The sequence below is a fragment of the Portunus trituberculatus genome, chromosome 42 (genome assembly GCF_017591435.1).
Source record: "Portunus trituberculatus isolate SZX2019 chromosome 42, ASM1759143v1, whole genome shotgun sequence".
Taxonomy (NCBI): domain Eukaryota; kingdom Metazoa; phylum Arthropoda; class Malacostraca; order Decapoda; family Portunidae; genus Portunus; species Portunus trituberculatus.
In genome coordinates this window covers 18,970,443-18,986,407 of record NC_059296.1, presented here as the reverse complement: position 1 = coordinate 18,986,407, position 15,965 = coordinate 18,970,443, and the positions used below count along the sequence as shown (strand labels likewise).

At 36.1% G+C, this 15,965-nt stretch overlaps 1 protein-coding gene across 5 annotated transcripts in view; it reads right to left on the bottom strand.

The window, feature by feature from the left end:
• The window catches only part of LOC123517692 (dedicator of cytokinesis protein 9-like), a 159,282-nt gene that overhangs the window by 63,978 nt on the left and 79,339 nt on the right, over window positions 1-15,965 (bottom strand). For all 5 annotated transcript variants that reach the window (XM_045278044.1, XM_045278045.1, XM_045278047.1 and 2 more), the window contains 5 exons: window positions 13,651-13,861; window positions 9,786-9,961; window positions 7,891-8,045; window positions 7,210-7,482; window positions 4,826-5,011 (listed from right to left, as the gene is read on the bottom strand). In XM_045278044.1, the coding sequence (XP_045133979.1) occupies window positions 4,826-5,011; window positions 7,210-7,482; window positions 7,891-8,045; window positions 9,786-9,961; window positions 13,651-13,861 (1,001 nt within the window). The remainder of the gene's footprint in view (window positions 1-4,825; window positions 5,012-7,209; window positions 7,483-7,890; window positions 8,046-9,785; window positions 9,962-13,650; window positions 13,862-15,965) is intronic.

Genomic DNA, 15,965 nt, shown 5'->3' with positions numbered 1-15,965 from the left:
TCTCTCTCTCTCTCTCTCTCTCTCCTTTCAGGCATCTGAATTTGATGTAAAAGTAGGAACTTTTACACTTTCATGTCATGAAAATGTGAACTCAGATACTGTATATGAAATGATGTGCAAAACAGGAAAAGAAAAAGAAACCACATATTACAAGTATTGTGGATTTCTATGACAATTGGAATCTGGCAACTCTTATTAGCAATGGGATTCACATGACTTGGCTGACAAGCACAGTCCTGTAGAGGCAACCAGGGGTGACACACACCAGCGCATTGCTTGAGGTGAGTACATGAGGAGGTTTATGAACGTCACTGTGAGGGTTGGTCTCTGTCTCACTATCACTATCAGAATAACTACTGTAGTCTTCACTTTCTTCTGTCTCAATAAAAAAAATCAGTCTTCATTTTCATCACTATCCTCAATGTCACTACCGAGGAACACTGATATAACGTCACTTGGAGTACTGTTTCCTCCCTCTGGGTCACGGAGGTTGCCAGATGTTGCCTCGAAATGGAAAAAGATAACCTATTGTGTGGGAACACATGTCTCAAGGCTCGAGGAGGTGAGCGAGAAAAGTTGCCATATACCTCCACTTGCCCTAAGACCAATAGTGAGGCGGAGAGATTCAAATGTTTAGCACGGAAAAATCATGATACCTGGAACAATCCCCGCCTCTCCGCATGCGACAGTACAATCGTCACCGTATGCTAAGGGTTAAAATTAAGTGTAAGTTATGGTAACAACAATTAAAAAATGTTATAAGGGATAAGTCTAAATAAGTCTCTGCAGGTGGGCAATTCGTACTTAAGGTTAAGTCCATGAACTAAATTCCTGAATTCTTTCTTCTATAACAGATAGTGGTTGCAGGTCATCCACTATCATTCTGCTGACTACCAGGTCGTCAAGTTCCTTTTTGCCCGAGTCATTTTTATAGGGCTGAACTGAAGTAGATGGTCTGACAGCATTTTCAGACACGTCACAATTACTGTCCTCCTTTAGCTCAGCACATTCTATAGGATGTCTCGTGCGAAGATATTTCAACATGTTGGAAGTACTACCACAAAACTTTAGTGCATCTTTGCACACCAAGCATGTGACAGCATCAGAAGATGTCTGCTCCATATAGTTCCACACAGGAATAGTTCAGTTTCTCTTGGGTGCCAAAAGCAAAGCTTATTTTGTCACATTTGCTTAAAAAAAAGTTAGATTACTGTGCAAGTTTGGTGAGTATGTGATTTGTATACTTTTAACTTTGTGTGCTTGAAAAAAAAAAAAAAAAAAACATGAAACATGAAATTTAGATATATGATAATTTAAGAAAGGAGTTGTAGAACAAATGAATGAAGAGTAAGTTCATATGCATTGGGAAAATGAGAGTAAATTGTTTTGTGAGGCAACTGTCACAAACCTTCCATCCGGAATGGTTTAGCCTATTAGAAACTGCGTGTGAGATGGGCACTCAATATGATACCTATTTGTGATGCCACCAGACATCTGCCAATGAACATTCAAAATAAAAAATAAAATAAACAAAATAAAATAAAATAAAATAAAATAAAAATATGACAACACTAAAGCAGTGCTTTATTCATGTAGGGATACGATTCATGCAATTTCAGTATGTTCTACTTCATTTAAGCAGTACTTTATCAAACGTCTTCCGTTTCATAATTACTTCTTAATCATATTCTCTAATGTTTGACATAATGATGCACCATACAAATTAAAATTGCTTGGATTCATTAGGACTTGGTTCCCAGACTTTGGACTTGGTTCCTTGTTGGCCGCGATGGATTTGTCGGACTCAATTCCGGGCTTGGTTCCCACCCAGCCCTACCCAAAATGTCCTGACACCTCTCAACTTTTCTACATCAACTTCTCCAACATTTGCAGTCTTAGATCTAATTTTCAATCTGTAGAATACCACCTCTCCTCTACTAAACCTCATCTTCTTTTCCTCACTGAAATGCAGCTGTCTGAGGCTTCTCTTTTCCCTCCTACATTCTCTATCTCATTTTCACTCCAAAGCTGGATGTTGTGTCTATGTGCACAATGACATAACTTGCTCTCGTGCCCATGCTCTTGACTCTTCCAAGTTTTCCACCATCTGGCTTAGACTCAACAGTCACTCTCAAACTAAATTTATCTGTGCTCTCTATCTCTCCCCTAACTCCTCTGACTATAGTACATTCTTTGATTACTTAACTTCTAAAGTGGAGCACATTCTGTCCTTCTACCCATCTGCAGATATCTCCATCCTTGGAGACTTCAATGTTCACCACTAGCTTTGGCTTTCCTCTCCCTTCACTGACCAACCTGGTGAACTAGCCATCAACTTTGCTATCCTCCATGACCTAAAGCAACTGGTGCAACACCCTACTCATATTCCTGACTTTCTTGGAGACACCCTCATTCTTGATCTCTTCATTATCTCTAGTCCTTCAGCTTATGCTGTTACCCTATCTTCTCCGTTGGGCTCCTACAGTCGCAATCTTGTTTCTGTATCTTGTCCTTTTTCTCCAATCCCTCCCCAGGATCCCCCTAAGCGGAGGTGCCTCTAGCGTTTTGCCTATGTCAGTTGGGGGGACCTGAAGAGGTACTATACTGATTTTCCTTGGAATGATTAATGTTTTCGTGTCAGAGACCCATCTCTTTGTACTGAATGCATAACAGAGGTGATAGTGTCTGGCATGGAGATGTACATTCTTCATTCTTTTTCTCAAACTTAAACCTTCTAAACCTCGGTTTAACACAGCCTGTTCTTGTGCTATACAAGATAGAGAGGTTGCCCACAAAAGATACTTGAGCCTTTCATCTCCTGAATCTCATGCACTTTATATTTTTGCTCAGAATCATGCCAAATCTGTTCTTCAACTTGCCAAACACTCCTTCATAAATAGAAAATGTCAAAATCTTTCAAACTCTAACTCCCCTCATGTCTTCTGACATCTGCCACAAAACATCTTGAATAACTTTACTTCTTCATCTTTTCCTCCTTTATCTCATCCTAATGGCACCACTGCCATCTCATCTGTTTCTAAAGCTGAACTCTTCTCTCAAACCTTTGCTAACAACTCCACCTTGGATGATTCTGGGCTTGTCCCTCCCTCTCCTCCTTCCTCTGACTATTTCATGTCTTCAATCAAAATTCTCTGTAATGATGTTTTCCTTGTCCTCTCTGGCCTAAACCCACAGAAGGCTTATGGACCTGATGGGATCCCTCCAACTGTTCTTAAAACCTGTGCTTCCGTGCTTGCACCTTGCCTGGCCAAACTCTTTCAACTATGCCTATCGACTTCTACCTTTCTTTCTTGCTGGAAGTTTGCCTACATTCAGCCTGTCCCTAAAAAGGGTGACCGTTCTAATCCCTCAAACTACCATCCTATAGTTTTAATCTCTTGCTTGTCTAAAGATTTGAATCTATCCTCAATAGGCATATATATATATATATATATATATATATATATATATATATATATATATATATATATATATATATATATATATATACACTCGACCCTCGAAACAACGGACCTCCCATCAACGGATTTTGGAAACTACGGACAAATTCTGGAGTCCGGTTTAATCTACGGACGAATATTAAAATGTGCGCTATTGTCCGTTCCCGGCAAATTATTGTCCGGTAAACTTCGTTTTCTGTATTGTTTATTAATATTTATTAAACTGACGATGCTCATGTCATCTATTTCAGATTATTTGTACTTAATACTTTGTAATACTGCTTGAATGATTTCTTAATGATTACACAGTATTTTACGTACATTTTATACAGTTTTTTTACATACTTTTGCAAAGAACGGACTTTTGCAATCTACGGACAGGGTTGTGCACGCATTTGTCCATTGTTTTGAGGGTCGAGTGTATGTATGTGTGTATATATATATATATATATATATATATATATATATATATATATATATATATATATATATATATATATATATATATATATATATATATATATATATATATATATATATATATATATATATATATATATATATATATATATATATATATATATATATATATATATATATATATATATATATATATATATATATATATATATATATATATATATATATATATATATATATATATATATATATATATATATATATATATATATATATATATATATACTTCTGAAATACAATGCCACTTACATCTCTGAGATGAATAGGAAAATGTAAGAGAACAAATCCTACATTTGACAATATTACTTTTCATTCTCAAACTTTATATATTCAGGAACCAATTCAAAGGAATGGTTACATGTTTATATTTTCAAAGTCAATGGTACTATCATTCTTTTACATCTTCACACACGTTCTAATTATCCATTTCAACTTTAAGGTCTCCAAGTGGTCTCTACTTGTGGGGATCAACTCCTTTTCATGATCATACTGAAGGTTTCTATGATTTGTTCTCTCTGAACTTGACTTGTGCAGCTACTGTATATCCTCTCAGTTCTACTGTACTTAAAACAACACTTGTGTCACAATACCAAACCCCTTTTTCCTTTGCCATTTTTTTCAGTCAGGCTGCACTTTCATGCCCTAGATTTTATAATAATATTATTCTCAACTTACTTTATGCCAATTCACTTGCATTTTATAAACAATCATACAATAAAAAACAGCATTAACTATGAACATGGCAATTTAGTGATAAACATTTTAGTACTCAGATGAAATAAGAACATTTGTCAAATTAGTTACTTAAGATTTAAAATACTTCATAGAATAATTGCATTGCTCTTCGTTTTGACCATCAAATAAAAAGTTAAATTAATACTTACTGTAGAAGTGTGAAGAAGTGGTTCAATGCTTCACTGCTGAGAGTAACCCACCAAGACACCAGATGAGCCTCAGGAACATGTTTGAGTGTGTGAAGGAAACACAGGAGTAGGTCCCGCACCTCCCCAGGACTTAACTTGTCATACCTCACTGGTCCACTCTCTCCAGCAAATGCCACACTCAAATTTCTAGAAAGTCAACCTCTTTTATTATATGAACTGGGATGATGATGATGATGATGATGATGATGACCATCATCATCAAGACAAAAATTAAGTCAATATTATTTGCTTTATGATGAGAGAGAGAGAGAGAGAGAGAGAGAGAGAGAGAGAGAGAGAGAGAGAGAGAGAGAGAGAGAGAGAGAGAGAGAGAGAGAGAGAGAGAGAGAGAGAGAGAGAGAGAGAGAGAGAGAGAGAGAGAGAAACTGAAAACAAGAATAGTATATATGATAAAATAAAGCCAAAAATGCAACAGAGCACAAGTGCAGTAGGTGCAAGTGCAGTAGGTGAAGACATATTTTCTCAATACCCAAATCAATAGAATTTTTGTCAGTTTCATTATGATGAACTCTTTATTCATGTTACTGTCTTCATAACATGAACAATATTTCTATCTTAACAATACAGTAATCCCTCATCCATCACGGGTTTTATGTTTCAGAACCACCTGTGATGGGTAAAAATCTGTGAAATAGAAACACAGTGAAGTGATTCATTGGGGTACTGCAATGTTATTTTATATATATCAAAAGTTTCATATGGTTATGGGAGGCAGTGGTATAGTGGATAAGGTGGTGAGTGTGGGATCGGGAAGACGTCCATGCATAGGTTTGAATCCCACCATATGCCGCCTTGAAACTGTCATTTGTCAAGTGATTTAAAGTTACCTACATGTTACCATGATATCTAGGTTCTAGGTGGAGGTGTAATTGCCTTACACCAAAGATGAGATTGGGTGGAGATATGGGCCTTAAAATGGGTACCACTATATATAAAATTGCCTGCACCACTAATGGGTAGAAGCTGGACATTCCCATACTAAGCCATGCTTTGACACCACCCTACCTTTCTGCTACCCAAGCTTCCTTTTCCAAAGAATGTAAGCAATTCTTTGTTTAGCCACCTACCCTACACTACATGGTTTGTTCAATATATCTTTATCAATGTTTAAATTTAGTACACTACTGTACTGTATTTTATTTCTGATCATTAATTTATTGCTTTTTATACTAGAATTTTTTTTTTTTTTCAATAGAAATCATACAATTTTATGAAGATCTAAATTTTGATTGGCTGCAGAAACCCACAATGTACCCAATAAACTGCAATATTAATTTATATTGAATATTTATAAAAATCTGCAATACACTGAGGTTGCAATAGGTGAACTGCAATATTGCAAGGGATTACTGTACAAAGAAGAACACATTAAGAATAAACTTATAGTAAGGATAGTAAGAAAAAATTAGTTTCATCATCCAATCATATCAACAGCTTGTGTAATTGAAAATAAAGAAAGATATGTATTATGAAATCATTACATACTGTACAGCATATGAATAGAGGACACCATTATCGTTAGTCATTCAAACAATTTGCAGCTCCTAGTATTGGATTGAATATTCAAGATTCAACTAAACAACAGTTATTGTGTGAGATATAGTGGAACCTCAAATTATGAGCACCTCTATTTATGAGAGAATCTAGAGAGGCAAGCCATCATTCGATCAATTTTTTTGGTTTGGCTTGTGAGCCAAAATCCAAGTTGCTAGCTAGTTCCAGGTACAGTACTGCTGGCAAAGTAAACATCACATCCATCCAGCATTCAACAAACAACACATTCTGTTCACATTTTTTCTCATTCTGAGCTTGCATTTTGTCTTTTCTATGCATTTTTTTTTTTTTTTGATAAAATTGTTTTGTCTGATCATTGGTCCTAAGCCTAACTCCTCCACCCTCCACCTCTGTCAGCATCTTCCATTAACCGCAAGTTGTCTGATCTCCAAGGTAAGTCTAGTTAATAAAACCAATATATTTCCTTACATTCTCTTTTGTTATATACTATTATGTTTTATACAATATTTGTTATTTACATATAATTTTTCTAACCCCAAAAATGTCAAAAATATTTTTTCTAAGGAGCTGATACAGATTAATGGCAATTCAATTAATTTCAACAAGTAAAATATGTCTGATGTACAAGTAAATCAAGTTTCAAATACTGTAACAATTAATTAAACTTATAAGTTTAATTCATTACTTCATTAATACTTGATTTTGTTCTCCTTCTCTCTTTTAATATATTTAAAATCTAAAGCAAATCTCTGATTTGAAAATGTTCACAACATATTTTTTTTTATCTTATTCATTAACATGCAGTTTACCTGGAATGACTTTTCTCATCATCATCTTCCTCCATTTCTTCCTCCAGTGCCTCTGAGTTGGCTACAGATGGTAACTGATCCTCTGACTCTAGACTAGAGCTGGACCTTCCATTTACTAGTGCAGCATGGGGTGGAATTAGACCACCTGGACCAGCAATGATTGCCAGATATGAAGAATCTCCCCTACCAGACAAGCTGGACACGTCTATTCGGCTGGAACCTTTGCGTGAAGGCGTGCTGTAGGTGCTCATGTCAATACTTCCTGCTCCAGATCTGTCAGAATAATTCAGATTTGTGATTCAACAAAAAAATACTCATAAAGCAATCACTCAACTGAACAATGATTTATAACAACAAAGTAAATAAAATCCACAATTATGTCCCATGTAAACAAAAACATTAAAACAAATATTTGTTACACAAGAAACAAATAATATATCATATAGTATATGGTTTCAAGTTATATGGCTTTAATTATCTATAATATAGGCTGTAAATATTAATAAGTTTAAGTTTGAGTATCATCAGCAGATTTGCTAAAATTTTCCTGAGAAAGAAAATTTCTTGGGAAAAATATTGTTGAAGGAACCAAACAATGCATACTATTTAAAATTTTATGTACATGTATTCTTTCAAAATCTTGCTTTGCAATATCTGTACATAGTTAAAGTGAGCACTAACCTCCCACTGCGTGCCCTGGAACTGGCCCGAGGGTCCAGCCGGCGCTGGCTGGAACTGGTGGAGGATGGGGCTAGAGGCCAACTGAGCCGCTTAACATTTTCCAAAAGAATTGTAACAATTGGAAAATATAAACAGGCAATCCTCCCTTGTTGTGCCTGAAAGAAGAAAATATCTATAAAATTATAATCCACCTCCATATTTTCATATCAATATTGAATATAGATAATTTTGTTACATTAGAGATGTAAATAACACACCTGGATTTCAAACTGATATATTATTTTCAATCCAATTAACTAAAATTCATACTAACCAGCTTTCCATTCACAAAACTATAACTTTCCTCTAAATTACAGTAAGCCCCAGCACTTGGTGAATCACAGCTTGGCAAAATTCACTTTTGGCGGTAGGGTGGCCATGGACCACCGAGTGCACGCTTGGCAATTTGAATTCAAACCTGGCGGTCCCCTGCCGGAAGCACGGCGAACCACCCGGCTCCCCGCTGACGTCAGATCTCTCTCTAAACCTATCAGGGCTGAGTTTCTTAGAGGGTTCTGGAACGCCCTGGGTCGCCCAGGCTGCCAGTCCAGAACCTTTTGGGCCGCCCAAGCTCGCAAGGTGGAGCGCTCTGTGGCTGTGACGTCACAATGTCAACAAAGATGGCTGCCCAAGTAGATAGCTACAAGTGCCATCCTGAAGTGTGCTTTGAACTCTTGGTTACTATAGAATGGAACGACTTGCTCCACATATCCCTCAACTCTAGTTGGTTCTTGATGTCTTTCTTGCTCTTCTAGGGCCATTTCAATCAAGTTATTGTTTCCTTGGGCTATCATTATAGCAGCTTGCAATTCTTCCTCTCCAGCAAGAAACTCGTCAAGAAGAACAGCGAGCTGTAAACTATTTAATTCAGGAGGAGACAGTGCGTGAGCCATTTCGTCTAAGTTGCCCACACAGGTTTGTTTACATGAGCCCCCCCACGCAGCGGGAGGCGCCCAAAAGCGTTGAAGAGGGCGCTCCAGGCGGCCCGGGTTTCCAGGGCGTTCCGGAACCCTCTAAGAAACTCAGCCCAGAATGCAGTGTGAAAGTCTCCTTCAGCCATTTTGTTTGTGCTACCCTCTGTTCTGCTAGCATGGGAAAAAATTCTGGCGATTTACCGCCAACATGGCCTCTACCAGCGCAATAGGTGGTACCGGAGGGGGTAAGGACAATGGTGGTGGTGGCAAGGACAAAAAAGGGCGAGGGAAACAGCTGGAAAAACGGGAGTTACAGCCTTTATATCATGTCTTAGTAGCTTTATTTATTTTCTATTGGTCTGTTTTGTAGATGTGTTCTAATATGTGAAGGCAAAAGATTTTATTTCAGCTCAAAAGATGGTATTTTAGGGGCCAGAAGAGGGACTTTGGCAATGACCAAAGACCGATTGAGACATTTTTTAGGCAATTTATATGGCATAAAGAACTTGTGCTTCGCGAAATTCGTATTTGGCGGTAGTTTCGCCAGACTAATTAATTCGCCAAGTGCGGGGGCTTACTATATGCAAATTTCATCATAATATTAAGGTAAAATATCCCCAATTGGGAATGGTTTATAGTTTTCATGAAGTAAACAGAATATGATAAATTCATAACTTATGAAAGTCAATATTCACTAAGGAAGTTTTAGTATGATACAATGAAGCACAACTACAAAACTTTCAACATAAAATTCAATATACAATAAAGTTCAGCTTGTGGATCTTGAATAAAAGTCACCATTGCATAACAGACTTTTATAAAAAAACAATCCTTTCCTTATATCCACAGCTTTATTCATTCATTGGTGGTGTAAGGATGTGGTATTCCAAACCTTCACTAGTGTTTCCATTATCTAAAAACTTGCTCCCTAAAATGACTTACGGACTGTAAGTATCTGTCATCAAAGGAATGCTTGGCCAACAAGTCTCTCAGGACACCGATTGCCACCCGCTGCACCTCTGCAATTTCTCCAAGAGAAACACGCAGCTCACTCAACAAGGCTCCCACAAGGAAATGTTTGGAGTTGAAGTCAGTGCTCAGGAAGAATTCATCTGTGCCTAGAAAAAAAGAAACAACCTGTATAATGAACATAACTACTATGCTTCTTGAGCAGATTAATTCCTTGCCATCTCATTATCCATATTATTTATCTTATGGACATTCCAAAAGGTATCCATACCAAGGTTGCCATACCAATAAACCTGTTACTATAAATTATTCTGTATCCTTACCATATCAATGACATCAGTAATTCAGTGCAACAGTGATGAATGGGAGTAGGAGAAATCTTATGTCAATTTGCTTGGTTTGAAAATTATACCAGTTGTAAAATAGTGAAACCTTTGTGGCAACTTGCCATAAATAGTCACTTGTTAAGATAGAGGACACAGCTTTTTCTTTTTCAAGCTTACCAGTATTCTAATACCTGTTTTGTTTAGTTGTTTTCATTATCCTTTAATAATTTCTCAATTTTAATAATCATAGATTCATAACATTATATTATCAAGTTTACATCCCTTTCATTTAATAATAGGTAGTATCCTTTATTTCCATACCAAATTATATATCCACTCAAAAGGATTTTTTTACTCCAAATTATATGAAGGACTTAGTGCAACATTTGGCAAATCACAGTGATGAGTACTTAACCCTTATCAAAGAGATGAGATTAACAGAACTACAAATAAAATCATAAGTTGAAATCATACACATGCTACACAGATCTGGGAACAGAGACAAAAGCCTATCTCCAAGATCTTAGAACTTACAGTATATATATATATATATATATATATATATATATATATATATATATATATATATATATATATATATATATATATATATATATATATATATATATATATATATATATATATATATATATATATATATATATATATATATATATATATATATATATATATATATATATATATATATATATATATATATATATATATATATATATATATATATATATATATATATCCTTCAGTCACTAAGCCATGCATAACATACAGATACAACAGGTGCCTTAAAAGATTTCAAGTGACAATTCTTTAATCCAATCAAGATTGAAGACAACAGCTGTGCATGCTGTGTAGCTGAAGAAACCAAAGGCAATACCTAATAACTTCCAAGGAAGAATGACATCAGCAGGACAACTACATCAAGAGAAACACTTTCCAACTGGTTATGTAAATACAGAACATGACAGCCCAGCAAAAAACATAACACTAATCTGGCACACAAAAATCCCAATACCACTCAAAAATGTAGAATCAGTTGCTACTAGTCCAGTAACAATTATCTAATCATATTGTACCATAGCCACTTTCGAGCAACCAAACAGCAATTGTTGGTAAAAGAAGTTCATGCTAAGTATACTGATGCTTAGAACAGTCCTAGAAGAACCAGGGTGGTTAGTCATAAAAGTGGCTACAATGTTCATCCTAGAGCTTTGTTAGACCATCATGAAAAATTCATGAATACCACAATTCAACAGAAAATTTAAGACAATTGTTACTTTCTGCTACAATCCCGAATAAAATGAGAGCAGAAATCCTTACTTTTCCATCACAAACTAGAACATGGGAAGGCAGATGTGAATAGCCAAAATTCTCGGGGCCTTTTGTTATTTTAGAGAGAAAGGGAGATAAATCCAATAAAACTGAAAGTTTCATTGGAGATCACTACTACATACTAAACAGAAACATGAATTTCATATCACTGCATGCTTGCTACAACAAATCTAAAAGGCAGCAGGCACTAGCACTAGTAGTAGTCTATAAAAATTGAGGTCCAACAGCAAACTACATTTTATTCCCTTCCTGGATATTAAAATATGACAAATTTTTCAAATTTAATTTGGTATAAAAAGTACCATTAATAAAACTACTGACCATCTTTTTTTTATTTGCTAAATGAACATTCATAACTGTTCAAAACTATGAACAATGTTTTCATTATTTCAAATTACAATAGCTAAACGTGAGCAAATACATGTTCCATTTATCGAACATATCCACTTGATGAGGTCTGTCGGGAAAGTATCCAGCCATTTACAATTTCAAGAAATATTTCTAACCTAGGACAATGGCACCCTACTCTCCTTCAAGGTAGTCTCATTTGGACCTCACACACTTCTCCCAGCGTCCCTTCCATGTTTCAAAACATTTTGCAAAGTCCTCTTTTAGGATCTTCACTAGCTGGCTCATCACATTCTTCTTAATTTTGTCTATGGACTGAAATCTCCTTCCTTTTAATGGTGATTTTAGCTTTGGAAAAATTGAGAAATCACAAGGAGCTAGATCTGGGCTGTAGGGAGTTGGATGAGCTGAGTGATGGAAAGTTTTGACAAAATTCCCTGCACGACACATCTACAGCTGTGGGCTAGTGGAGACTGGATCCTTCATCATAACAATGCACCTGCTCATTCTTCACATGTCTCTTAACTTTCAGTGAAGTGCCACTGTCCTAGGTTAGAGGTATTTCTTGAAATTGTAAATGGCTGGATACTTTCCAGACAGACCTCGTATACAGTAATACTCCGCTTAACAAACGTTCGTTTAACGTACTATATAAAGTTAGACCAAACGTCCGCATAACATACAACCACATCCGTTTTAGCGAATTTTCTGGGTTTGAATTTGCCGGGTGAGGGACCGAACGCAGTAGCTTCGCTGTAATTGTCTGGCTCCCCAACTCTGTCTCTAAGCACTCCTGGAGCTGGATCTAAGATTCTTTAACAACGTCAGAGCAACCTCTTGCAGCAAAATGGCATCCATGAATGCTTGGAGGAACAGTGACAAGGTTGCTATCAGGTTGCTCTGAGGTTGCTGGGAACACCACCTCTGGAGGTGGTGTTACTGTCTTATATATGCATCTATGTTCACAAAACAACATTTCTATTAGCTTTTTACAAACCTTGTCCCCAAGAAAGGATTGTTTTGTAATGCATAAAGTGAAATCTTACATGGAATACCAAAAAATAAAGCAGAGATGAGATGAGCCACAGACAAAGTGGGAGACTCTCGGCCATTCGGCCACTTCTTCTTCTTGTGACCCTTTTAGCCTGCGTGTTGTCTTTCCCCATGATATTTGTTTCCACTTCTGTATCGCCTGCTATAATGGATATCATATCTTAGTATTCATATACGCTCATGCCACGAGGATAACCTTGACTCCGTGGCTCTCAGTGACAGTGAATTAGTAATGAAATACCGCGGTATTTCATTAATAATTCACTATCACTCAGTGCCACGGAGTCAAGATTATCCTAGTGACATGAGCATATATGAATACTAAGATATGATATCCATTATAGCTCCTCTAACTTCCAATGACTCATATGACATCATAAAAGTAGTGGTACACCGGTGGCCCAATATGCTGCCAAACGTATATGTAATTTTTTTTTTTTTTTAACACGTGGTATGTTGGGGACCAGCCCAGAACGCATCCCCCCCCTATTTCCATTATTTTCTATGGGAAAATTACGTCCGCTTAACGAATTTTCGCTCCACGAACAGCTTTGACACCCCCTATCCTGTTCGTTAAGTGGAGTATTACTGTATATATATAAAAAATAAATAAAGTAAAAAATGTATATAATTGATATTGGAATATGTTTCTTTTAATTTAAATGCAATCTCTGTCACCTCTAATCTAAGAAAATAGCTCAAGAGAAGTAACTGAAATATATTACCTATCATAATCACAATAAGGTCCCCATTTTACTTACCGTGACGTAATTTAGCCTTTTTTGCATCTGGGCTGAGAGGTGTATTGAAGATGGGAAGGTTGAGTGGCACAAAGTGTTCATGTGAGCACACTACACGTAACAGAGTGAACTTGTACACGTGGAGGATAATAGGGTCGCCAGGACTAAAATGCTCTAGATACAACTTAATGAGCCCAAACACATACCCTCGGTCCATCATGCTGAGACATCGCTGTGGAAAGAAAATAATTGTCTTGTATGAGATAAAAAGATATACAGAAAGTGTAAGTAAACATACTTTATAAATCTTATTCAAGTTTTCCTTATTAAACACCTATTATGAAATCCAAATATGTGACTTTCCTTTAGGAGTGAAAAAAATTCTTAATAAATGGTGTTTTTACTTCCATACCTTCAAGCCTTTATGTTGTCTCCAAAAATACATTAATCATGGATCTACATGTAAACAAGAAATTCTAGAAGCTGATAACTGAGAGAGAGAGAGAGAGAGAGAGAGAGAGAGAGAGAGAGAGAGAGAGAGAGAGAGAGAGAGAGAGAGAGAGAGAGATTATTCTTCAGATATCAGATATGTCAAACACTTTTTTTTTATTATGTTTTATCCTAAGTGTACCTGTAAGCATATTTGTCTTTTGATTGAAAAATTTCAAACAACTCTGTTAATATACTGATGCTAGAAAAGCACAAATAGCTCTTTCAGTGTCCAAGCCAAATGTATGTATGAGCTGTTGAAGACACAAAACAGGGCGTGTGTGCCGGTCCAAGATCAATGTTTATACAGCTGACTTATCAAGTGTGTGGCAAAGTCTTCTTCCACTTTCCTTCACTCCATATCCCTTGCTGTTGCCTTTGAAATTCTACCATGGCTTATAAGGGCTAAGCTATGGCTTCCACATCAGTCAGGATGCTGAAGATCCTGTCAGTGGCAGACAAAATGGCAGTTATAAAGGACCATGAAAAATGTCTGAGCCATGCCATGATGTGTATCTACCTAGTTGTATTGTACAGGGTTTGAGTGGGGCTCATAATGTCATGTCTCCATTTATCCAATTTTTCCTTAAGGTTATGCACATTATGTGCTGTAACAATTTCATTATTCAATGCATTCCACTTTTCCACCGTTCTATATGAAAAACTGTATTTTCCAATATCCTTCACACACTGCCACATCTTCATTTTCTTTACATGTCCTCTTGTCCTTCTATTTTGTCATCAGCACCAGGTCTCCCTTGTCTGTATTTTTAATGCCAATGATTATCTTGTATAATGTTATTAAGTCTCCTCATTCTCTACTATCTTGCAAGGTTGGCAGTCCCATTTCCTTCAGCCATTCTTCATAGCTACAGGACCTGCAACCTCTAAACTAACATTAACAGCTAGAAACTTATCTGGCTTTCAATACAGTGGAAGTATCGAGTCTGGTGGGATCAAGTTCTCCTGCACGTGGTAGCTTTTGCGTAGTCAAGAGGACAAGTGGTGATGTTAACGCCTTGACAGTTGGGAGGAGAGTGTACCAGCGCACTAGCCGACCCCAAAATGTTGCCAATGCCTATCATCATGCTCACTATCCCCTTTGATTTTCTTTTAAATATTATTTGCCCTTTTAATGGCTTAAATGTTTATTATAATTTTATTTTAATATATATAAATGGAATAATCTGAGGGAAGCAACGATTTGCCATCAGTAAATTAATTTATTTATCCTTTATTTTAAGGTTAATTCCAACATTTGTATCTCTTCCTTTCTTCCTCATTTCTATTTTTCCTTATATATATATATATATATATATATATATATATATATATATATATATATATATATATATATATATATATATATATATATATCCTTGCAGCCTTCTGTTTCTATGAGTTTTGTTGTTCTATACAGCCTTCTGTTTCTATGAGTTTTGTTGTTCTATATAATATCTCTTCTGTTGCTGCTTGTGATTTTAGTAGTATCTTAATTGGCCTCGTTCCATCTTGATAAGGTCTCACTCTGTGTATTTCCTCTACTTCCTCCTCTAGGTTCTGCCTATCTTCATCATTTAGATATTTTTTGTAGGTCTTTGACTGATTTAATTTCCTCTTTTTCCCTTCTTGGTCTATATTTTATATTTTTTTCTTTCAGTCCAAAAATTATTACACTCTTTTTCTTTTCTGCAATTTCCCTTACTAGGTTTTCTTTTTTCTTAAGGACTCCAATAATTTTGTTTGCCATATTCTCATCTCTTTCTTTTAGATGTTCCTGGATCACCTCCTGAAAGTTATCCTTGTCTTTCTTATCTTGGACTCTCCATGCCTGTACTTCTTTCTTA